At 35.9% G+C, this 27,600-nt stretch overlaps 2 protein-coding genes across 3 annotated transcripts in view; one reads left to right on the forward strand and one right to left on the reverse strand.

The window, feature by feature from the left end:
• The window catches only part of PIG-S (phosphatidylinositol glycan anchor biosynthesis class S), a 70,158-nt gene that overhangs the window by 23,705 nt on the left and 18,853 nt on the right, over positions 1-27,600 (reverse strand). The window contains exon 1 of one of the 2 annotated variants that reach the window (XM_090114183.1): positions 13,154-13,317. The exons of the other annotated variant lie outside the window; for it this stretch is intronic. Coding sequence (XP_089970309.1) covers positions 13,154-13,172 — 19 coding nt within the window. The 5' untranslated portion in view covers positions 13,173-13,317. Of the gene's footprint in view, positions 1-13,153; positions 13,318-27,600 lie in introns of those variants that run through there. 2 annotated transcript variants of the gene reach the window in all.
• Positions 13,378-27,600, forward strand: part of Indy (tricarboxylate transporter protein I'm not dead yet) — a 43,796-nt gene continuing 29,573 nt past the window's right edge. Inside the window, exon 1 of the mRNA XM_090114181.1 lies at positions 13,378-13,509. The gene's annotated coding sequence lies outside the window, so the exon portion shown is untranslated. The remainder of the gene's footprint in view (positions 13,510-27,600) is intronic.

Raw genomic sequence — 27,600 nt, forward strand, 5'->3', positions numbered from 1 at the left:
TGATTTGTAACAAATCATTGATATGCAGAAGAAACAGTGTAGGAGATAGCACGCAGCCTTGTGGGACACCAGCATTCACATGAAGAGGCTTAGAGCAAGAACCGTCGATAACGACCTTAATGCTCCTCTCTTCCAGGAAGCTGGCAACCCAATCGCATAACTTCGCAGGAAGTCCAAAAGATGGTAATTTCGCTAGAAGTGCCCTGTGCCAGACCCGATCGAAGGCTTTCGCTACATCCAAACTTACAGCCAATGCCTCCCCTTTACTCTCAACCGCCTCCGCCCATCTGTGAGTGAGGTACACCAAAAGATCACCAGTCGAGCGACCACTACGGAAACCGTATTGCCGGTCGCTTAACAGCTGGTTCTCCTCCAGGTACTTCATGAGCTGGCAGTTAATAATGGATTCCATTATTTTGGAGAGTAAAGAAGTGATGGCGATCGGTCTGTAGTTAGACGGATTTGAGCGATCGCCTTTTTTAGGGATTGGGTGGACAAGAGCAGTCTTCCACGAATTCGGAACAATGCCTTTGGCGTAAGAGAGCCGAAAAAGACGCGTTACAACCGGTGCCAACTCAGGAGCACATGTCCTAAGCACAATAGGGGAGACTCCATCCGGCCCTGTCGACTTATGGATGTCAAGGGAAAAGAGAGCATTTCGAACGGCACGTTGTGTAAAACGTATATCCGCCATTGAATGGTTGCACCGCGGGATGGTCGGCGGTGTCTTTCCCCTGTCATCAAGAGTCGAGTTCCTAGCAAAGAGAGCGCCCAAGAGTTCGGCTTTCTCTTTAGCGGAATGGGCCAGAGAGTCTTCGTCCTTGTGCAAAGGTGGAAAGGATGAACGACAGAAGTTACCTTGGATGGCCTTGGCGAGGGACCAAAACGCCCGTGTTCCCGAAGGAAGTCGCGTTAGTCTATCGCCAAGTGCACCAATGTAACTAGATTTAGCCCTAGCGATTTCTCTCTTGTAGGATCTGGAGGCAGAGTTGTACTTCTTCCTGATGAGACCAACGCTTGGATCGCGACATGCCGTTGCTGCAACCCAGGCTTGAAAAAGTTCCTGTTTCTGACGAGACGCCATGTTACAGGAACGTCCAAACCAAGGCTTAGATCTACCACCAACGGGCACAACAGAGTATGGCACAAATAGTTCCATACCCTGCAGTACCACGTCAGTGATAGACTCAGCACAAGCGTTGGGATCCTCCGAGGAGAAGCAAACAGGCCCCCATGGGTAGGAAGCGAAAAAACCACGCATTCCGTCCCAGTCTGCCGACTTATAGTGCCACACACGGCGTCGAGCTGCAGGTGTCTGCTGTTTCGAGCCCATGAGTGGCACCATACTCCGTATCAGGCAATGGTCTGATGACCCCAGTGGGGCCACGACGGAGACCTGATAGTTCTCGGGATGTGTGGTCAGCAGAAGATCCAAAAGAGAGGGAGTATGGCCCTCCACATCCGGTATTCGCGTAGGCGATGAGACCAGCTGTGTTAGGCCATAGGCTAGAGCAAAATCGTGTACAGTTCGTCCCGCGTGGTCAGTTGTACGCGACCCGAGCCATTCAACGTGGTGGGCATTGAAATCGCCTAAAACCACGAGCTCTGCAGAAGGGAACTGTACAAGCAAAGTGTCGATCATCTCTTGGATGTGCTCAAATAATCGGTCGGTACCAGTATTCCCGGTGTGGGATCTGTACAGGCAAGCATAGATGCGAGGGTGGTCACCGCAGTCAATATGCAGCCAGATAATAGACAGATCCTCACCTTCAAGGGTGCCAAGACGTCGACAACAGATATCCTCCCTAACGTATGCGCATACCCCGGCACGCGGTGCAAAAGTATGCTCCAGCTTAAAACCAGGGTATGTGAGATAAGATACGTCGGCCGGAGTTGATATCTGAGTCTCAGTCAGGAAGAGCAAGGCCGGCTTAGCCGTCTCAAGATGGTAGTGGACGGCGTTTAAGTTAGTGTGCAGCCCCCGTATGTTACAAAAGTCCACCGTGAGAGTGGAGGGGGGTGATTTTTTTTGCTTGCTCTGCGAACCCCTTGGCACATGACCGAGCGGAATTATGCCCGCCCCAGAATACGACGGGCTGCCGCAGCGCAGGCGCTGCGGGAGGGATTCTCCGGCACCGCAGGTGCCGGTACCCTCCTGGGGTATTCTGCCTAATAATGCCGCGTTCATATTTGGGGGTTGTTGTTTTTGGGCCTCCGGACCCCTCACTCACCGTACGAAACGCGGTGGCATACTGTTAATATGCCACCACTTCACGCCGGTTTCCTGTGAGGGTGTGGTAACTTCCCCGGTGCGAGCTTGACCCATTTCGTGCCGAAGCAGTGCTCGACTCCCACTAAACAGTGAAATATTCGTGAAACAGATACATTCGTGAAATCTCTTATTTTCATCTAAATAACTATCACTGCCAACAGCAATAGGTTATTTACGTATTTGCTCACGTCAGTGATTTGGAAAACAAAATTCACATTATATAAATCTATATTATTTAAAAATTCACATAAAATATCAAAAATCATAATGATATCAACGCAGAAACATCACAAGGCATGGGCGCCATGCCATCTTGTGACTTCCGTGTTATTTTTTATTCTGTAGGCGAATGTTTGATTAGCAGAAATATTGCATAATGTTCTGCTTGCTTAGTTACGTGATTATAGTATAGGTATGTAGGAATTAGATTAAATTTTTTACCTAATGGTGAATATAAAACAAGTACCTACCTAATCTATACCTACTTCTATACCTCAGACGACGCGGTTGGCGCAGTGGTAAAGTAACTGCCTACTGAGCCGACGGTCCCGGGTTCGATCCCCGGTCAGGGCAAATATTTGTGTGATGAACTCAATTATTTGTTCTTGGGTCTGGGTGTTATTATCGATATATGTATTTATTAAATATTATATTTATCGTCGCCTAGTACCCACAACACAAGCCGAGCTTACTGTGGGACTAGGTCGATTTGTGTAATAATGTCCTATAATATTTATTTATTTATTTACTTCTATACTAATATTATAGAGATGAAAGGTTTGTAATTATGTATGTATGTATGGTTTTCAAGCATAAACTACTGAACCGATTTCAAAAATTCTTTCACCATTAGAAAGCTGCATCTTCACTGAGCAACATAGTCTCTAAAACATGTAGGTACCACGGGCGATAAAAACGATACAATATTTTGTATTTTTATTTTAATACACTTACTTATTAAACTATTAATATTAATATAAATATTTAATACTTTAGAGCTAAAATAATATGACTGAAGGATGCTGAAACGTCACAGTCGGTCAAATCTATACATATAATAAAATCGTAGGAAAGTCAAAACTGTACATTGAATATTTTTTTAAAAGAATACATAATCCATGATCTATAATCGATATAGAAGCCAAAAACATAGTTTTTAGAATTTTTGTCTGTTTGTCTGTTTGTCTGTTTGTCTGTTTGTCTGTATGTTTGTCCAGGCTAATCTCGAAAAGTACTGCATAGATTGACTTCAAATTTTGCATGAATATTACTAACAGGTCGAGTGACGCTTTTTTAAACATATTATCATGCTATCACCTCCGGGGGAGGAGCTGTGAACCTTTTTTTTTCTTACGTATTCCGTGTATTACGACACCGTACAATCTAAAGACTCATGTTTAAATGTTGGTTTCGGGTAAGCCATGCTATTATCTAGCTTTACACAATAAAAACTATGTCATTTACGTAATTTGGGCAGAGAATCAGTTTAATGAATTTATTAGTATACAAATTTGAAACAGCGCCATCTATGAGATTTCGTAAAAATCAAATCAATTTACATGTTAACACTACTGGACACAATGTTAAAAATTAATAATTTAAATATAATTATGTTATTTATTTATTTAACTCTTTAACCCATATCTTCCCTTCCCTATAAGGTGCGCTTATAATTCGTGTGAACTGTGAATATACTACATTTTTAAAAGTGAGGGTAGATGTTTATTATTTTAAGTCAAACTAGACACCATTACAGTTAATCTAATATTGATTGTGTTCATTGGTTACATTTTTAAAAATCTTCGTGTTTTAAAAATTCGATAACGAGGCGGGACTCGAACCAGCATTCTTTAGTGGTCGAATTTTTTCTATTCTTTATAAATTTATTGTTTATGAATTTATATTTATAAACAATAATACAAAAAGGTTAGTTCGTTGATAATTATTATTCCTTCATCATTTACATGTTGTAAGTAAAAATATACTTTGACTGTTAATACTTTTGTTCAGTATTTACCTGTATGATTATTGCTTGGTAATTAATATATTTTCATGTCGTATACCTAATTAAAAACATAAGTTTGATGTGAAACTAGCTGGATTTATTTTTACACACTCACAGTCTTATATTTTGTGTTAATGTTAAAATAGTATTAATAGTGTACAAATCATAATATTTTTTCACAATTAAATATATTTCCTTTTTTTTGATGGTGTTGGCATCGAATTAAACCGCGCTGTCGTTTCGTTCACAAAAAGTGAAGTTATGAGGACCGAATATGTAGCCGCCTCAACTTACGGAAACGAGAGTAACCTGCGTTGTCTGTTGTCGAATTTAACGTTACATGGAAATTGGAATCTAATTATATGTATACTTATATACTTATATTAAATCTGTAGAGGTCAATTCTGTACATGAAATATATTTCCTAAATAACTATCACGAGGTGATTAGGGATCGACACTGACGCCAAAAATTTTTCCGTCTGTCTGTCTGTATAACCGTTATAGAAACAAAAACTACTCGACGGATTTAAACGAAACTTGGTACAATTATTTTTCATATTCGTGAGCAGAGCAGTAACTCCATTTTTAAGCTTTCGTCGCGTGTGCAACCTTAAGGGTTAAAGCTACACAGAAATCAAGTATGAAAGAAATGTTCTCCATATTATATAAAAAATATCTCCCGACATCATAAATGTCTATCTTTTATGGTTGAGCTTAGGAGTTCAAAGCTTTCTGATTATATTTGTCTACTAGCTGTGCCCGCGACTTCGTCCGCGTGGAATAGTGACTATGGGACCTATGACCATGGGCTCAGGGTGGGGCAAGAATAATTGTTTTTATTTTCATGCTTCTACTCCCACGCCCACTCCCAGGCCCACGCCCACGCCCACGCCCACTCTTCCAACACTTCACAATTGGTACCTACCAGATCAAAGCCAGGGTAAGCGCCCCACCCAGCCCCACCGTGGCTACGCCCATGCTGAATTACTACTAAACATACAATTATTGAGTAAATTATACGTACTACCATAAATAATTAAAAGAATTGTTATTAAAGTTTCTTACTAAACTGAGCTAAAAAACTTACGTACCAACTTATTAAAGAAAATCAAGAAATGAAATGCCTAACCTATACCAAATAGTTACTACATAATATTGTAATTAAAAATTATGATTAGTATATAATATCGAAAATCAAAAAAGAAATGCCTAACTAATTCTACGTAAAATTTATTTTAAATTATGTCGTATTATTTTTTAGGAACCAGGGGGGGGAGCGGAGCAAATTCTATTTCCTTCCTTTCTTAAATGGATGTTTTTAATAATGTATGGTGTAGCCACTGATCAGCTTAATCGATACTCAATTTTTATCAAATCCAGCAACAAATCCAAATTAGATGTTTCCTGTCTCACGCACGTAACTAAAGGCTGAAGAGAGAGAGAGGGAGCACGTAACTAAACCGTTTAATCGAAGAAAAGTGTATAGAAAAAGGAATAAATAATTTCATAAACTTCCCGACAATCTTTAAAAATAAATTATTATATTATCATTTTTTTCATTGCCACTTTTACCCCTATGTAGGTATAATAAGTGGATGAACCGATTTTGATACAATTTATCTAAGAACCAGCGTCGGAAAATATGCTGCCTAACAAAAAAAAAGCCGCATCTAATTCGGTTTACCTGTTAGCCAGCTACGGTGCCATAGACAGACACACACACACACACACACACAGAGATACATAGCAGTCAAATACATAACACCCGTCTTTTTGCGTCGGGGGTTAAAAATATAATACGACATAATTTAAAGGACATTTTATGTGGAAAATTTACCTATTAGAAGTAACCATAATGTTAATTTGACCCCGCCCCCCCCCTACTACCTCAGCTTACCCCCAAACCCTTGGGGAATTTTGATATGATCATCTGGACATGTAAAGGAATAACTGTAGCGTATAACAGATAAATTACGTTTTATTGTACACTGTACAGTGTACAATAGAATGCCTTAGCAAATGTTCGCCGTGATTACTTATAAATTGTCATAACTTTTTTATTTATGAACCGATTGACATGAATTAAACACTAAATGTTAAATGAAGATTACCACAATACATTAGTGAAAACCGCATCTAAATGGGATAAGCCGTTTCTGAGATTAGCGTGCACAAACATACATACAAACAGACAAAAAAATTTTTAACTACAGTTTTGGGTTCAAGATCGATTTAATAATAACACCTGCTAATTTTTTTCTACATATTTTCATTGTACAGACATCGCTTTTTCACAATTTTATTATATGTATTGAAGAAGATGATGATTGGTGATTATAACACTCTCAGTCCGTTTCAACTTAATCTAAAAAATCTTTATATCGAAATTCGAGCAAAGCTAAGAAAATGAGAAATAAGAGTTCTCAAGGATCGTTAGAGGTAAGAGGCTTACTATTGACCGAAAACAACATGTGTTATGCCGAGAACCTGAAACCGCTTCACAACGAGAATTGCGGCTCACAGCTGACCGTGAACGGCATGTACTATCCTGTGAGACCGAAACCTTCACTGAGTGGATATAACGTCTCACAGCTGACCGCAAATGGCATATTTTATCTCGATAATCTGAAACTTTTACTCAATATGAAGACCGTTTGACAAAATATGATAGGGTGAACCATAATATTATTCGATCTCTTGAAGATGAACATGAGCATAAGCAATGACTAGAGTAGGGACGCGAATATTACCATTATTTGAGACAAGATTATTTGAGACAAGTACGATTAATAAGTTTGTTTAATGAAAGATTAAGAATTGAAACTATTTGGTCTCTTGAAACGGACGAATAGCGAGAGGCCCGTCTTACTGTAGACAGATTTCGAGTCTTAATGACTTAGAGGTAAACATAGAAGATCAATCTACGAATTCGGTGGTGTGGTCCGACAAATATAAAAGTGGGTTTGCTTATAACCTCACAATTGATTACAGATCATCTTCTGTATAGGCGATATTAACGTAATATGTTCTTTTTGTAATGCTTTAAAGAGGAGTAAGGAGTCGGCTTTCGTTTGAAGATACACCAGAACCTTTGAAATCACTACTTTTAGAGGAACATGTGCAATCTAAACAGTTCTTAGACAATATTCGCTCTTATAGTAGTGCGTTTTAAATGATCCTTTGGTGCTCAACAATTATCAGAGGATCCTTTCATGCTTACTTTTAAGATACAAGGTCAAGTTTATCATTTGATAGGATCCCTTTTGCCTGAAGGCCACCCTAAGTTTCTTCAAATATATTTTGTATTCGACTACAACGAATAGTCGAATACAAGAAATCAATATTTCTCGAATTTAAAATATTACAATTTTTCCTACGGTAGGGCGACGAATGTATTTTCGCATAGTAACGGAGGGGAACTCGCGGGGGGTCAAGTGACGCGGGCCACGTACCACAAACATGCTTAGTTTGTTGTACCGAGCGCGAAAGAAAGTCATCGTGTTTTTAGTAAAATTACTAGGTAAACTAACGTAATTTAATACTTAGGTACATATTATATAATGATGCGCTCAAACTGTTAATCTACATTTAATTTATTATTATTATTTGAATTACTAAGTAATGTAGAATTTAAATCAAATTCACTCATGTTTTCCTCGGATTTTCGATGTCCTCCGATTTTAAGATTTTCTTATCAGAGTATTCAATTTTAATGTAGTTAATTTTTATAAGAGACAATTAAGAACATTCAAAAATAAAGTGTCACGTATTTTTTTTAAACGACGAATGACGAAAAACGACGTAATCGCGGACGAAGTCGCGGGCAACAGCTAGTAAAAGTAACTAAAGAGTTATTAATGTTATAAATAACTCAATAAAACACATTTTTAATAAGTTAAGTTTAAATTCCGGCTAAATATATAATCTAAGTACTTTTAGATACTTTTCTTATCTTTTCAACAAAACTTTCAAGTTTATCAATGTTTGGCTACGCGCTTTTATCGCTACTTTAGCTTTGTGATAAGCCTTGCATAGCTAATATTAATTATTTTAGTGCATTTAATATACTTATTCCTATGTTTTGGTATCATATCCTTAATTATTTTGGTTATTTTTTTTTTATGTAAGTACCTACGAAACTGCATAACTGGATTAAGAATTCTAAATGCAATGACATCGCATAAATTAATAAATGTACCCATCCCCTTACTTTTATTAAGCTCCCCAACTTCATTAAGGGCTTGGTCTAGTAGTGCAAACAAATGCATCCTGTCATCCTATATGTAAATAATACAAATGTACTAAGGGAAAGTTGCTCCACTTAATTTTTAAAAATTAAATCATTCGTATAATTTAATATTCGTAATAAGTACCAAAAATGACAATTTGAAACAATTTTCGTGAAAATTACACCGGGTGATTTTTTTTTATCAGTACACAAAATTTGCGAATACTTTCTATTGATATCTTCAACTTCATGTTTATATAACTGATCAACTTTTACAAAGAAATTTGGACGAAATATAAAAAAAATAAGCTTTCCATACAAAATGCAGAACTCTATACATTTTTTTCGACCTTAGTTTCTTAGTGAAAGTTGTTCAGTTTAACTAATAAAACGGATAAACAAATTTTGTATTAATAAAAAAAATGTAATGTTTGTGTTAAAAAATTATAAAATAGAAAAATACGCAAATGAAAACAAAAGATATTTATTTCTGACTAGCTTCCGCCCGCGACTCCGTCCGCGCGGATGTCAGTCTTCGCGTCTTCTACAGATTTATTATATTATGTATAATATATAGATTTATATTGATAAACCTAATAAATCTTTTGCTAGCATTCTGATGTTTTATCGGTTGCACTGGATTTATCTCTTTTTTTTCAATCGCTTGAATGATATAGGATGGGTCCTTGATGGGCATCGAATGCTGAAGTCTCGAATCAATCAATTCTGACAGTAGGCAATTTATGTAAAATCTTGATAATGGTCCATCATTTTATTTTGCCTAAACGTTACATACTTTTTTTTATATTCTATTTTTAACGAATGATTCACTCCAGTCCAAACAGCAAATAAGCAGACTTCTGCTTCTGCAACGTTTAGTTGTCCCTGAATTTGGAAAAAATTGTCATGATTCTTATCTATGACAAAAGTGTTCTTTTTTGCATTGTATTTCAAATATTAAATTTTTTTTTAACCGCATCTTCCGCATTCATATCTTTTGCCGGAATTAGACATTTAACTTCTACTAGTCCCATTTTCCCTTTTTGATATGGGAGTGTATAAAGTAAATTTTTTAGATATTTCTCGTTATACTTTTAAAAAGTTATTATTGTCATTTTGCTCTTTTTTTTTGCTATTGTTTTAAGTTTTTTGATACCTGCAATAATAACGTCATAATCGCCTGCACATACTTATCGATTACACCCTGTATACAATCCACCATCCACATTCATAATGTTTTCCTGTCCTCCTCTCCTTTACGCTGTTCACCGATACATTTTAAATGAGTAAATCTGCTACCACTGAAGGATGTTTCATTGTGATCAGCAAATTTTCACCACTGTTGTCGATTATTTGTTTTTCATTTTTAATCAGCAATTGGGAATCATCAGTTTTGTTTTTTGCAGATTGGTGATGTACCCTAACAATACGTCGAAAAGGGAAAGCATCAACGAATTATCGTTTTCGTCCTTTATAATAAATAATAAATAAATAAATACACTTTATTCAGCACCATGTAAATACACATAAAAAAGAAACAGACTATATTATTATTTATATTTCTCTGTTCCATAATACTCGGGTACCACCAGAAGGACGGTACCCGGATCTTTGGAAGGCTTACGTGGGGACACGGATCCAACACGCAGAGGCCCTTTCGAGAATTTTAATGTGTTGTGGGACACCAGCCGCAGCCTGCCCATGACTGCACTATAGAGATACAGCCCTAGGCAGTCCGCGGCCGATGTAGGACTATTGCAAGATAAGGGAATAAAATAAACTGGGCTATGGAATGGGATGTTAATGGACCGGAATTAAGGACTATGGAAGACTATGGCACCTGCCTTTCTACTAAGATATAGCAAAAAATTGTTGGCAGGTGGTGACTCGCCCTCTCACTGTATGGGCCCCCGAAATAAGTCGCTGCAATAGTGCGACAAGGGGGCAACATATTGTGAGCAGCTAAGGTTGGAGAGGCGTCCCTGGACTTTAAACTACGATCACGCGCTCCCTGAGGGTCCAGCATCACGTGCCCACTCGCCACTTACGCTTCGCATCCACCCTTCGAGCTAAAAGCTCTCGCGACTCCACTCTGGCCGGCCGGTTAAGGCAAGCCAGAGGTGGGGGTCCTGTCCTCATCAGGCTTCACTCCGACCGGCCGGTGAAGGCGAGCCGGAGATGAAGACAGGGGCCTCCCCCGGGAGCACTCGGTTCCCGCGGGGTCGCTACTCCCCGACACCCCGCCACAAGGTGTCCTGCGGGTTGACTGATTGCACGGGTGGAATATCTATTGTCACGTAGACAATAGATATTCCAACCGTGGGCGATGGGGTCGTCACATCCCTACGCCCTTTTATTTATATTATTATTATTATTTATATTATACTTCGCGTCTCTGTTACTTCTGTTTGTTTAGTTCTCAACCCCACTGAATTTTGATGATGTGATGATAATCCATTCGTTTTAATATTGGTACTTAGAGTTTTTTGGTAGTTAGACTAAACTAGAAATGGTGGACTAAATTTGTCAGCGCGTCTGTAAGATCAGAATATAAAACCAACATCCTGTATTTAAGTTACAAAATTAATAATCAAACAACATGCCGCTACGTTGAAAATGACTAGAAGAAAAAATTAAAACACCTCGGATCAATTTTGGAGTAAACAAATCATTTTCCCCGTATGGGGATTTCCCCGGATGAACTTGGGAAGTTCAAGTTCTCAATACAAGTTAATATTATATTTCGTATTTCTCAAACGAAAAATAAACATTTTTGGAACTTCAAAAAAATTATATTATAAGAAAATTTATGAACTTACTTTAGTTTTAAAGAAATATACATCCCTTTACTGACACCCCGTAAAATAAAGAAATTGTTGCCAATCACCTTTGCAATCTATTTGGTTTCATTAACTTTATGTTCGAAGATAATTTTTTTTCTAGTAGTTACACGCGTATTTTTTTCGTTTATTTTCCATATCGAAATCAAATGTTTAAAAATACGAATATTTGCACAAAACTAAGATAAAAATAATCAATTAACAAAAATATTAAATTTAATGAAGTAGAGCAACTTTCACTTCGGTATGAAGGAAAATCGAGCGTAGAGCACACGTCAGAACGCTCCGGCCCAAGGAGCGCGACTAAAGAAATTCGCTAGGATTTTTCCATATTATTTTAAATATTTTTTTAATATTTAAAGAATTATCAAAATTCAAAAAAAAATTTTTTTAAAGGATTAATACTCATTGGTCTTCAACCAACTCGAATAAATTAATGGAAAAAATAACTTTTAGCAGTATTTATCAATCGATTTTGTAAGGCAAAAAATGGGAAATTTAATGAATTTATAACGCTCTAATTAAGAAAATCATAAGTTTTTCGGCAATTGTATTCAGCAGTTTTTAATAACGACTATATAAGGATAATAATGCGCTGATCAGATTATGTAAATTGTAATCGGTTGCAACGTAGTGAGTGCACAAACTTAGCTCGAAATAATTTTGGGGGAAAGAGACTTATCTTTAAGGCCTGATTAAGGTAACATAAAGTAACTTTATAAATGTGAAAAAATTCACGCGCATTGCGTATATAACACTAATTGATAAACAAGAAAAAAAAAATCAGTTTATCATTTCATTAGCCGGGAAAAAATTGTCAAATAACTTGTTGAAAACGCAATTTTGCTAGACTGCAGCCTTAAGCGGTAAAAAAAGTGCATATGTGTCAACAACTGTCAGTGCATGCTGTGCTTACTTGTTTTTTCTTGTAAATAAATAATTTGTTAAGCGAATGTTTCACTTCTTGTAGTTTGGTGAGATTTATCTCCGCCTGGATTAAGATAACTAATAAATTAATAACTCTTAATATACATTTTAATAATTTTAATAATAAATTTATAAGTTTGATTACAGTTCAAAATATTTTTCGAATAGCTACCTAGTATAAAGGTACGAAATAATAAGTATTTATTTCATATTATACAGACATGGAATAAAATTGTAAATATGTACCAACAGGAAAATGTCACCGTAAATGCTAAAATTAAGACATTAATTGCTAAAGCCGGTATTGCATTATCCTAGCTGACATTATAAAACACATTTACCACTTCTGTTCAGACTAACGTGTTAAAACAAATAAACTAAGTATAATAAATTTTGTACCAAACATTTTGTAAATTTCTAGTTATATGCTATTGATTTTCTATAAAACCATTTAACTGTACCACACCATACAGAATTGCAAACAAGCCTTACAATTGGTTAAATTTTTTTGAATGCATGGGGTGAGATCCTCTCTCCATTGTGATTGGTTGATTTTTTCGTGATTGATCGTACGATCACATTAGGCGAAAGAACCGTAAGTATGGGGCCTTGTGTTCCCTTGTAATTATGTATTATAAATCTTGGTGTAAAAAGATTTAATTTCAAGAAAACTTCATCAATTAATAATTACATACTCTGCTGTAGATAATCATACATACCTACTTAGGTAATGTGCAGATTTCGGTGTTTACATTACTTGATCATAACAATATCCTCATTCCTCACGGATCACGAATCAATAATATTGACATTTCGTATAGACACACCGATCGTGCGATCGCTAGAAATAAAACAAAAAATAATAATAAACGCACAAACCTGTCGCCATCACGTGCATCAAACAGGTTCTTCTGGTGCCTCAAATCGTCAAGAAATTACCAAGTATTTAGTAACATAAACAAATCGCTAACAATAACAAATAATGTGACACGTGCCTTAGAATCGAGAACGCGTTCCCTTTGCCAGCGCGGGAACCCACTGATTAAAAAAAAAAGGTGTCCGGACTCCGGTCGGCTGTCGGCCAGTCGGCCTGTCGTACGTCAGTTTAGTTTCAGCCCGCATCCGTGGCGCGTGTTACGTTACGCGCGTGCATACTTTTTTCCCGCCATTCAGTGAAAAGTTTTGTGTTGTGATATTCATACATTACTGGAACACCAGAAATTCAACTCTGTTTGGTTAGTAAATTATTTAGTTTGGTTCGTACTTAGTTATAGTAAATCATATGTTGATGTGAAGCCGCGTGTTCGAGTTTAACAATATGAAATTTTAAAATAGGCAAACAAAACTGGCAATAGTCAGGCGTGGAGTAAATATTAAATTTAATTATTCACGCGGAGGTGAATGCGTAAAGAATATAATATTTTAAAGTCATATTAATTACTACGTACGTAGTAAGTAAATAATGAAATAATTATCATGAAAAAACTACTTATTTAAGCGATTCAATTCGTATAGAATTTGCATACGAGCAAAATACGCTTATTATTATTCAAACCACAAAGTTTTTGTTATAAAATAACGTGAAATACGCTGATAACGACGTCCTCGATGCATACAATAATATTATAAATTTTGGGACGAATATATTAAATTTGACAAATACCTTTGCCACTTTGCGTCAGGTAAGTATTTATCTATTATTTTGAAACAGAAATACCTCCTTTATGTTACTTAATTATGCAAATTTAGCTTTAGCGAATAGCGATAAAAGTAAAGCTATAGCGAATAGCGATAAAATAAAAGTAAAATTTTACGAGAAATTTAACACAATGTGACACAGTAAATAGGTATCTAATTACTTTTTATTTGTGTGAACAGTTAATAATAATAAAGATACAGGCTGTAATATCTAGCTATGATTTAATCACGTTAACTACTACTATAAAGTGGACAACAATGGAGTTGCGTTCTTGATCTCACCGAAGGTGGACGTGTACAGTTCTTGCAAAAAAATCAGTGACTCACCCATCCAACTCTAACCGCAACATCACAACTACCTGGCAAGTCGTCACTATTACTTATCTTTTAATCTTATTCACCGACGCATATTGTCATTTAACATGAATAACAACTGCGCCGCTTGTAACAAGTCACTAAAAACAACCTTTATTAAATGCTGCAAATGCGAACTTTCATACCATCCCATATGTGTTAATGTATCGAAAATATCTGAAGAAATTAAACAGCATTGGGCATGTCCTTCGTGCTTATGCAAGGAACCGAAGCGAGACAATACAAACACGCCGGTGCGCAATAATAATTTAAGTGACGAGCGCGACAACGTGACCATCCGTCCCAGCGGCCGCCGACCGATTGCTTCGTCGCAGAGCCCGTCGAATGAATCATCTGTTTTGTTATCGCTCGCAAACGATATTAAACTCCTTCGCTCGGACATGAGTGAATTAAAAGAACATATGAAAGCCGTTACTGATCATCTTTCCAATTGTAGCACTCGCCTCGACGACTACGAGACTCGAATTAAAATTCTAGAATGCCATAGCAATGAAATAATTAATTTAAACAAAACTATATCGAGTCTCCGTGAACAACTGGAGTCACAAAACCAAACATCGTTAAGAAACGAAATCGAGATCTCCGGCGTCAATGAATTCCCCAACGAAAGCCCGCTTCACATAGTTAAAGTATTTGCCCGCAAAATAGGAGTTTCTTTGGAGGACAACGACATCGATTATTCTACAAGGGTGGGGCCCCGGCGGCGCTCGCCTAAGGATACCAGTGATACACCGCCGAGGCATCTCGTCATCCGATTTCTGCGCCGGCTAAAACGCGACGAATTCCTCAAAGCAGCAAAAAGTAGACATGCACTATCGTCATCCGATATTGAAGTCCCTGGTGCGCCAAAGACACTGTACGTTAATGAACGGCTTACTAGTTCAAATCGCCAGTTATTTCGTATCGCAAAGCTTCGCTCAAAAGAACGTGGGTATAAATACTGCTGGACAAAGAACGGCTCTATACTTCTGCGAAAACAAGAAGGAAATCCATCAATCCTCATTCGGACCATGCAAGACCTGGAATCGGCGCTCGGTTCCCCGACCTCCGATAACCAATAACTGCAACTATGGAGCGTTCCAAGGCAACACCGTAAAATTCCTCAAAATTCTTGATTATTATTATATAATAACAGCTAGCACTTTTAATTTGCATAAAACTTATGTTTTAATTAATTATCGCATGAATCTTCTTGTATTATTGTTACGTTATACCTTTAAAAGCACGCAAACACGCATCATATATCACACACAACACACTAACCACAACTCTCTATTTTACACAAATACCCAACTCACAAACACTCTTTATCAATATTGTTATCTAAGTAATACCTTCAAATTCACGCAGACACACATTCTATATTACACACTATACACACACTACAACTATTTACTTTATACATATTATACTCAACTCACAAACACTCTTAATCAATACTGTTACATAATATGCACTACCTTTAAGATCACGCAGACACACATCCTATTTTACACACTACACACCAACCATAACAATTTATTTTATACCAGTACTGAATTTTCAAAAAATCTTTATCAACATCTGCATCGTTACAAAGACATCCCAAAAACTAATTTTTCGTGTGCAAGAATTATTCATATACTTTTCTGCATTCCATCTTTTCTCGCACGTTGGCATTCCACAGCACTTCATATAAAGCAACTCCACATCGTTATACTTTCATTCGTTTTAATTCACATCTATGGCTGTAGTTAATATTATTGAAGATTTAGATAAATACTTACAGGTGGAATGCTTTACTTTTGAAAACACAGAAGATTGCAGAAAAAAGCTTTCCAACACACGACTTAACTTCAAATTATTAACGCTCAATGTAAGAAGTTATCAACGCAACTTTGATGATTTTGCAGTTACTTTAGTAAACCTCAACCTTAATTTTGACATTATCGTTTTAACCGAATGTTGGCTTTCTGATGGTACAATACTAGATGTTTTACCTGGATATACTGTAGCTAGGACAATTACACAGAACAACAAAAATGGCGGGATAATTATCTATCTACGAGACATCTACACCAAGACCATTTTACAATCGAACATAACTGACTCCGATAGTCTCCTCATTCAAATTAACACAAATACCGTTATACTAGGGCTATATCGTTCTCCTTCTTACTCAAACATAGACAGGTTCTTATTCTCTCTAGACGAAAACTTGTGTACATTAAGCAGATACCAAACAGTAATGGTTGCAGGGGATATTAATATCGACATATGTAATCCGGCTCATAACAAACGAAACGACTACCTGAATGTCATGGCATCGCATGGGCTTGTTCCGGTCATAAACGCTCCGACTAGAGAGAATGCGTGCTTGGATCACATATTTATTAAATCACCCTTTGGGCAATCTGGTGCTGTATACAAAAGCTCTATAACAGACCACGACATCGCTATTGCTGCAACTACAATCGATCATAAAGAGAGCCCCTCTCCTCGTATCCGATGGAAATTTTTTATCGACGAGACAGCGGTTACTAATGACGTCAGTAATTTAACGTGGTCAAACGTACTTTCATGCAGCTATCTTAATACAGCAGTCACTATATTCACAACTCTAATACTAAACATCATTGATAAACACTCAAAAAAAGTTCACATAAGTCGTAATAAACTAAACATTAAACCCTGGATAACTCCGAATCTTATCAAATGCATAAAACGTAGAGATAAACTGCACAGTCTCACCAAAAAACATCCCTATGATGAAAATATGCGTCTCACTTACAAGAAATACAGAAATGTTTGTAACAAGCTTCTATTCACACTAAAGTCCGAGTACTATAGCAAGCAAATAGAGGACACCAAGCATAACCCAAAAAAACTCTGGAATACACTCAAATCTATCATACATCCTTCCGCACACAAAAATGACTCGATAAAACTAGCTAATGACACACACAACAACACACTAAATTCACTCAATCACTATTTCACGACAGTTGGCAAAAATCTCTCTAATACAATCTTAAACAGGCTCTCTGCAACAGAACAAACACTCACAAACAATCACTCACTGGCCACCCCGTCGATAAACTCTTTTTTCTTCCTCCCTACTGATGAATCCGAAGTCGACAAGTATCTCTCACAGATTAAATCCGATAGCTCGCCTGGACCTGACGGCATTACGGCACGTTTATTGAAAAAAATAAGGCCTTTTATTGCTAAACCTCTTTCCCACATATTTAACCTGAGTTTAAGTTCAGGCTCATTCCCTGATTGCTGGAAAATTGCAGCCGTAACCCCCATTCATAAAGGGGGGCCAGTCGACATCCCTGAAAACTTCAGACCTATCGCGCTATTAAACATCTTATCGAAACTTCTTGAGAAGATAGTTAACAGAAGACTACTTAACTACCTAGATAAACAAAATCTTATTAGTGACAGGCAATTCGGATTCAGAAAGGGTAAATCGACGGAAGACGCTGCCATGCTGCTAACTAACTCAGTGGCCTCGCATATACAAAATGGCGAACAAGCTTTGGCGGTATTCATCGACCTAGCCAAAGCGTTCGATACCATATCGCCGAGTCTGCTCATAAAAAAGTTAGAATCAGTCGGAATAAGGGGCCTTGCGCTTGACTGGTTCTCTAGCTATTTGACTAACCGCAAACAATATGTAAAAATAGACGGGATAGCGAGTGAGGTCTTACCAATTAAATTTGGCGTACCGCAGGGCAGCATACTCGGTCCCACCTTATTTACCCTGTACATAAACGAAATAGTAAACTTACCCCTAAATAGTGCTCAAATAATATCCTACGCAGACGACACAGCCATTATATTCCATTCTAATGGATGGGATGAGGTGTACAAACTCGCAGAATCTGGACTCCAAACTTTAGCTAAAGCTCTTGATAGAAATCTCCTAACTTTAAATATAAAAAAAACTAAATTAATTGCTTTTTCCAAAACACAGGCATCGAAACCAAATCAAAATCTCCAAGTTAAATTTCATACGTGCAATAATCCTGAATTAAACAACTGCGACCAAAACTGTACTATAGTGGAACGTGTAAAAACTATAAGATATCTCGGAATCATACTGGACGAAAACTTATCATTCAAATCTCACATCGAAACATTGTCTTCGCGAACTAGAAAACTCATTTATGTAATGAAAAAACTGCGAGATTGTGCTCCTCTTCCAATTCTCACCTCCGTATTTCACGCGCTCTGTCAATCTATTCTGCAATATGGCATATCTGTTTGGGGGGGTGCAGGAATAACTAACTTCATCACTGTGGAGAGAGCGCAAAGAGCCGTCATAAAGGTGATGCTGAGAAAACCCTTCCGCTTCCCAACAGCTGACCTGTATAGCGAGTTCGCAGTCCTAAGAGTCAGGCAGCTCTTCGTTCTCAAGGCTGTGTTAACTACTCACAGAACCTTAAAAATAAGAAAGGACTTTAAAAAACTCACCTCAAGGCGTACATTCTCACTGCCATGTCCTCGTGCATCCTCCCTTTTAGCTAAACGATGTCCAAAATTTTTGTTTCCTCGGATATACAATAGTGTCAACAAACATTGTAACATAACACTACTATCGAACTACACATGCAAGAAGGTCATAAAGAAATGGTTACATACGCTGTCTTTTGAAGAAACCGAACAATTACTTAAAGGACCACTGAGCTGACACACACTATAACAATATGCCTTCACCCACAAACAATGACACACACACACACAAACACGCACTCACTCACACACACACACACACTTAAACACACACACACTATCACGAACACGCGTGCTCCAAACCGCAAAATAATGTACTTTGTTTTTCTTTTATTTTTTTTTATTAATTGTATTAACTTCCATTACATTAGATTATTTACCTACTTGTTAACTTTCTACTGTCCATAACATATGTATATAACCAAGAAGCGCAACTCAGGGTCCCAAGACACAAGTATTTCACTTAGTTTGGGACCCACTGTCGTACATTCATTGTAAATCATATAATGGACAAATAAATTTATTTCATTTCATTTTCATTTCATTTCATTTCATTTCATTTCATTTCATTTCATTTCATTTCATTTCAAAGAAATTTTAAAATATTCCTAGGTACCTACCTAGTAATTATGTAACTTGGTCTTTGTATGGAAAATTACTCAAAAGTTATTTTTTTATTGAAGACATAAAACCAGCTGTAAACTTATAAACACATTATCTTGTATTAACTTAGTAAGTAACTCTTAATTATTTTCAAATACAATAAAAATTAAAATAGGTAATTAAGATTAAGTAATGAGAAATATTTTTCAATCCATTAAAATTTCACTTTTACGCTACATAGTTACTGGTTAATTCTGTGACTTCGTCTTATTATAATTACCCGGAAACTATCTTTCTAATTTACATGTCCTTGCAATTAGTTAAACTATGTTACAAATAGGACCGATTTTTCAATGCTTGGATAAAACTTATCCGTCCAATAAAGTAACACGATAATATTAAAATGTCACGAAAACTGTCAAATACGGGCAATTAGAATACGTTTTAAAAATGGTAGTTTTATACATTATTCGACGAATAAGTTTTATCCAAGCATTGAAAAATCGGCCCTAAAAATATTGATATTATAATGTTTCTCTCCATAATACACGGGTATCACCAGAAGGAAGATACCCGGTCCTTTAGGAGGCTTACGTGGGGACACAGGTCCAACACGCAGAGGCCCTTTAGAGAATTTTAATGTGTTTTGGGACATACATATTATTATATCATCAATCTATACAGTAATTAGTTTCTATCCGTATATCGCGTGTATCTGTAAATCTCATTATTATTATTTTCTAGCGACCTAAAACCATTTATTAAAAAAAATAAAGATACAGTCATGTAAAACATACACGAAGAAATATATGCAAGCTCGATGAAATAATATATCTATCTAAATGAATTTTGCTCATATTCTGCTAAGTCGATAAATAATTTTTATAAACGTAATGATAACTATTTCAAATTCTAAAAAGATTTTCATATCAATAATAAATAATCCACGTTGTCCGAAATATTATAGGTACACCGATCTTTTATAAGAGCAAGTTCATAATAACGCTTGTTTCATCTTAAATCTTAATCTTTATTTCATATCTTCTTATCTAGATATTTCAAGAAGAGACAAATATTGTACTAAAACCTTAATGGTTTCATAAATTGCAGTTACGTAGGTTCCTATTTCTCACAATAAGACAATGTTACTCTGGGTTTCCCATCTAAAAAATATTTCAATCGAGAGCTTCCAGGTACTAATGAGAACGTCCTAGAATTTTTTAATTATTACCATATACTACTTTATAAAAATATATATTTTTTGCTGATGGAATCTCAAAAACTACTAAACCGATTTTGATAATTCTTTACCTATTTTATGATACATTCCAGAGTGATTTCATGTATATTAAATACATATTTTATTTAGTTACTTTTACTCCGAGCGGTTAGTAACCAATAACATTTAGCAATGAATTTGGTGATCTAATGTCATCTGTTTGGAGAGGCTAACGACGTGTGACGTCACCCATAACAATATTACATTAATCTTATGAAATATCGATTAGCTTAAGCATACTCACGTACCTACCTGCCGTAGGGGCAATTTTGGTACAATCTCGGTTGCACGGCGGTCGGAGCAATTTCAACTGTTTTCTAAAATGCCCCTGCTTGCCTATACACATCACAATTAAGGAGCCAATTAATGGTGCAATTCCTGCTGCCTCTGCGACAGGTAGGTTAGTAGCCGGTCTTAGTTTCCTTTGATTTAGGGAATAACTAAAACAAGCAGTTTTTTTGGGAATTCTGTACATGGCTATATAGGGGATTACCCTCTTATAGCAGTATTATTTCCAGTGTGGGAAAGTGATGGCGCTAGACGACCTATATAACGCTGTCATTTAAAAGTGAAAATGAAAATTGAAAATTCCGTGTGTGAAGATTGTCCTGAAATATTTATTTATTTTATTTTATTTATTTATTTTTCCACACTGCATATAATATTGCTTTAAGACAGTGCGGGGACAGGTTACACTAAGTCTAGCTAGGGTTTAAGTGCAACTAAACACTTAATTTCAAGCAAAGTGATGGTATGGTATATGGTAATTTCCATTCTAGACGCAGAATATAAAATTGTATCTTACAAATATTCCTTTCCTTCAACTATAATAAAAAGAAGTGTGACACTCGGGGACTGCCGCGGTAAAGCTGGCATAGCACGCCTTCAAGCCACACCTCCGTGTCTATCAGAGTGTCCCCACTCTGAGGTTGAGGCGTGAGGTTTTTTCGTTACGGAATTTCTGGATTCGGTCCCCGCGCTCAAGTCCCGCGATAGAAGCTATGCAATAGCTTAAAATATAATTATTATTGTCGAAAATCCAAGGCTATAAACGTCATACATAATATATTCAATTCCTATTACAGTCAGTTTTATTATGCGAAACGTTCCGCATAATAAAACTAACTACATAGTTATACACGACTTGTATTATTTGGTTCAGATTCATGACTTTGTATATCTATGTTCAGATGTTATACTTCCTTATCATTTTATGTGGTTGAAAACATATACCAAATTATTTAAATCTTAATTCTTAATTTCCGGTTTTAAGCTCTTGAGCCATAACTTATTACATACCTATAATCCAATTTATTCTACAATATAGGTAGTACAGATAAAAAATCGCAGTACTAAGCAATGTCATTGTTATAAGCCTAGATTTCACTCTCATAGAAAACGAATTACTTTCATGTGACATTTATCTAGAATCTAGATCAGCTCATACGCTTCCACTGTATGTGTCTGCGCATTACAAATTACTAGTTCCTATTTAATATTAATATTATAAATGCGAAAGTAACTCAGTCTGTCTGTCTCTTCTTTACGCCTCAAACACTGAACCGATTTAGATGAAATTTGGTACAGAGATACTTTGAGAGCCGAGAAAGAACATAGGACATAGTTTTCATTCTGGAAATCCCACAGGTACGGGGATTATGCGGACTAGTACGTAATATTTCATAGTTTTACTAAATAACCTATGGATAAATATAGGTCAAGAGATGCCTGGCAAGGTCGACGATTTAATAAAATACGTGAGAGAAAAATAATTCATAAAGATTTACGACTATCACGTGTAAATGTTCTGGAATAGTAAAGAGTAAAGACGTGAAGCTTTGATAATTTATATTAAAATATAATTTATTTCTGTTGCAGAGAATATAATATCAGAAAAATATAATATCAGTATCATTATAATCGATAGACATGCGTAAATGCTGGTTACAATTAGGTATCGCATACATACTCAGTAAAAGCTGGCGTAAGTGAATAAATGAAGAATTATTATAGGAAAAAACTCCAAATACTTCATTGTTAATTGTATAATGACGCTGAGATTGCAGCGGTTAATAAAGAAAAAAATTACGATTTTGCATATTTTTTTCCATTTAACGAATCCAATTAATTTATTATCACGATACTACAAAAACGTCGCAATTAAAGAATTCAAGTATTTCTCTAAGAAAGAATCTTAGTAAACATATTATTTACTATTTCTCTGAGTCATATAGTCTATAGACAGTTTACCTAATTTCGTATCGTCTATATTATAGACGATACAAAATTTGACGAATAAACTGCCCTATGTAACAAAAGCTTCCACTCAACAATTCGCTTAATTACTCCAGGAATACTAGATAGTTTTCAAGGCGAATAAGAATCAATTATACAGTAACCGATATCACTCTAGTGCCAGTGCAGTATTGTATTACCCTTGACATTGGTGAAGCCGCCTTCGTGACGTCACAGTTCACACGTTATCTGCGTTGAAGAAAATCATTATATCTGTGGAACTATCTCGATTAAATGTTATATAATCCCTACTAATCTTCAATTATACAATTGAGAAGTTTCTCTCTGTGTGTTTGTTTCTTCGTCACGCCTAAACCAATGAACCAATTTGGATGAAATTTGGTACATAGGTAGTTTGAGGCCTGAAACAGGATATGGACAAGTACAGGTTTTAGCCCGGAAATTGCCGGGAACTATGCGGGTGTTCTTTTGATTGAAATTTGAACAATAACAACAATTTAAGTTGCTGAAACTAAAATAAGAATATGTTGAGCTTAAAGCGGCCTTATCCGTACTGAGCGATCTCTATCAGGTAAACATAAACTTATGGAGGATTTTTTGTTATCAGTAGAAATACAACATAAGTTTGTTTATATTATATTTTCAACTACTTGACCGATTTAGTTTAACTGACTTATTTGAGGTAGATGTGAGTTCATTAATACCTTCACAATCTGATTAAGTGTGACAGATATGTTTGGACACACATACAAATCATATTATGTTTATATTATAACACCAGAGGGCATACAGACTTAACAGGAAGTATCTCGAATTTTATATAAATAGTTATAAAATGTAATATGAAATTTGGCAGCGAGATATCTTTAAATGGGCAGGAGACTCGCAAGTTATTTTCATGATTCCAACCGGAACCCACTTCCGTAAGAAACTTACTTGATTATTGAAGTGAAACTTCTTTATGGGGGTTGGAAAAAAATTTAGTGTAACATTTTTCCGTTACGCGCCATCTTTTTCTTACCCCGCGTGATTCGACGTATTCGGTGTTTCTGTAAAGTTGCATTTAGTAAAATATTTTTGAAAAATAAGGTCATAAAGAAGTTTCACTTCTTACGTGTGTACACTAGTACACGCACACATTTTTTTCAAATAACTTTTGTTACAAAGCGATTTTCTGGTAACAAATTTCATTTTGGCTATTTCAAGTGTGATGTGGGTAGTTTATAGGTAATGGAAGAAATATTTACAACTCTACATATTTTACATTTTCGAAACCCTAACTACATGTTTTATGGTAAATTTTTTACATTTTGTTTGATATTTGGTGAGCGATATAGACCTTACTTGGGATTAGTTACTTAACCCGCGTTTAATTCATTAATATTTTTACCAGTCGTTGAGACTTGAGATCGCTTAGAAAAAATAATAACAAATATGTAATACTTATCTTAATTAAACTAACATACATTTTAATAAAGCACCGTTAATAAGGACAATATTGTCACAAAATTCACACACATTACAATACTATCAACCGATTTCCTTAACACTTAAGGATGTTATTTGTTACTTGCACTGATAGCAAAATAATATACACCGCTGAATTCCTTAACAATATCAATTTGTATGACGTATTCATGTTAAAATACCGCTGAAAAATTGACGTAAGCAAAATAGGGAAAATTGGTATAGTCTGTATTGAATATATCAGGAAATTTTCCTGTGCATACCTACAAAATTAAACTAAATATTGATTTATACCTTGAAAACTATGAGTCAGATTACCAATATAAATAAAATAATTATAAAAAAGAGCGTGTGTGCCGTGCACACGTGTGAGAAGTGAAACTTCAAGATTCAAAGATACCAAAATCGCCACCTTACTCGATGACGTGACGGTAGTGCCATGATGAGACCTTGAAATTTTACTCTCAATGCGCCTGAAGAAGTTATACTTCAAAAATACCTAAATTTTATGGAGCAATTCCATTACTTATAAGTTATAACTATTAAATAAATATGTACATATCTATACTTAATATTATAAAGCTGAAGAGTTTGTTTGTTTGAACGCGCTAATCTCAGGAACTACTGGTCCGATTTGAAAAATTCTTTCGGCATTAGATAGCCCATTCATCGAGGAAGGCTATACGCTATATATCATCACGCTATGACCAACAGGAGGGGAGCCTCGCGGGTGAAACCGCGGAGAACATCTAGTAATACAATAAAGGTGCATACACTTGAAATACTCTCCTGGCGCAATTAGCCAACTATAAATCATCATTGGGTCTAGATTCCAGTAATAATTTCGTTCTAGATCTTTGTATAATCAGATTTGCGTGTATTGATAGTAAATAAACTACAATGTAAGAACATTTCTCATTCATATGACCGTGAAACTACAACCTTGATATTACAATCCTGCTATAACTATTAAAAGTCGAGACAAATGCGTATTTTGTATTTTTTGAGTTTCTTATAAATCCGAATATTTAATAACTAATTGTGCCCCGCGCTTTTAGCCGCATTGCTTCGCTCCTGTTGGTCTTATATGTTGCGTGATGATAATATTATGATGCCTATAGCTTTCCTCGATAAATGGGCTATCTAACACCGAAATAATTTTTCAAATAGGATCAGTAGTTCCTGAGATAAGCACGTTCAAACAAACAAACAAACTCTTCAGCTTTATAATATTATTTTTTTTATTTTTTTTATTGTGGGATAGGGAAGCGCTTGACCACGATCTCGCCTGATGGTAAGCTGAGATGTGGCCTATGATGGAGCGCGCTTCCCTAGAAGGTACCCGTTCACTCTTCGCTTGAAGTCAGAATTAGTATTAGTACTCCTTAGTAGTAGTATTAGTCAGAATAGCAGTATAGATTAGCATGCACGTACATAATATTACCTGCAGTAGACGTATATCAAGTCAGAAAAAAATACTGTGTGAATGCAATGTGAAAATGTACGACTAACTGTCAACTTTTTTAAACGGAATAAATTGCGAAAAAAAATACTTTCCAGTATTACAAAGTTTTAAGCTATTGCATAGCTTCTATCGCGATTCGCGGGCCTTGAGCGCGGGGACCGAATCCAGAAATTCCGTAACGAAAAAACCTCACGCTCCCCACTCCGACGGGCACGGAGGTGTGGCTTGAAGGCATAGCATGCAATAGCGCAGTCCCCGAGTGCCACACGTCTTTTTTTTAAGACTTAAGAGACCTTCAGGCGCATATAATAAGCATTTATTAATTATTATGATTACGCGATGTATCACTAACAAGTCAAGCCATTATGTAACATTTATAATCACAGATACTATAAATATATTATGTATAAGCTGTTTATTATCATTTTTTAATTAAGTTACGGCAATTATCGAAAGCGAAAGCATGTGTTTTTGATATAGTATGTAATATAAAAGAGTATCGACACTTTAACACACATTTTTTATACAAGTAGATTCAGTTTGACATTCAAGTCCTGGATAATAAAATACAATTATTTTGGATTGATGGAACAATATTGAGGATCACATACCATTTTACTGTATTAAACTATTTCCGGGATGACTCCTATTTATTTATATATTTATTTCCTGCAAAAGCGCTGATAAAATAAATGATTCATGTCCACAAAGACCTCATTCGGAAAAACCTACACATGAATCCTAATTAATATTGTAAAAGCCACTCTGTCTGTATCTTCTTCATGCCTAAACCACTGAACCGATTTCGATGACACTGATTTGTACAGATATAGCTTGAAACCTGAGAAAGATCAAAGAACATAGCATAGGTTTTATTCCGGATATACATATACTACGGGAACGGTAAGTGTGAACTATGCGGCTTTTTTGACTACACGGACGAAGCCGCTGGCAGAAAGCTAGTGTATCATAAAAGCACAGAGTCATTTATGTACAACCATAGTACAACATAGAAATTTACAAGTGTCATAATAAAGTTATAAAGGAGATTAGCTCACTCAAGATTATAATCATTATTTCAAAGTAAACAGACAAAATAAACTGCGCATTGACGGCAAAACTGTTTCCTTAATTACCATAAGTCCTTTGCATTCAAATTAAGTCCTTAATACAATATTCATAAAGATCAAAGGAAATGGAGTAAAAATGCAAACTTGACATATCTACAGCCCTTATCTAACGTTTTTAACTAATCGACTTGAAATTTTAGACAGTGCGCACACGAGAAACTTTGTCTCCGCAACTTTTTTGTCTCCGCAACTATTTTGTCTCTCCCACCCATGGGCTAGTATGAAAGTGCGCGCACGTAGCGACGCAACTCCCCATACAAATTGATGGGAGAGACAAAATAGTTGCGGAGACAAAGTTGCTCGTGCGCGCTGGCTCTTACAGGAATATCTTATGCAGAATTCTAGAAATTTTTGCTACTAATTTTAAAGCTCAAAATATGTTTTGAATTTTATCATTATACTAATTACTAGGATATAAGAACTACTAAAGAACTACATTTAGTATTTCCTTTAAATAATAATAATGAATTCTGATGATTAAACTTTAGTCTATACTCTATAGCACTAATCCATTCTAATACAATAAAACTTTTCCATATAAAACAAAACTTTT

Source organism: Colias eurytheme, chromosome 21 (genome assembly GCF_061535395.1).
Source record: "Colias eurytheme isolate Ceu_HAF_F1 chromosome 21, ilColEury1 Martin Lab GWU primary, whole genome shotgun sequence".
Lineage (NCBI taxonomy): Eukaryota > Metazoa > Arthropoda > Insecta > Lepidoptera > Pieridae > Colias > Colias eurytheme.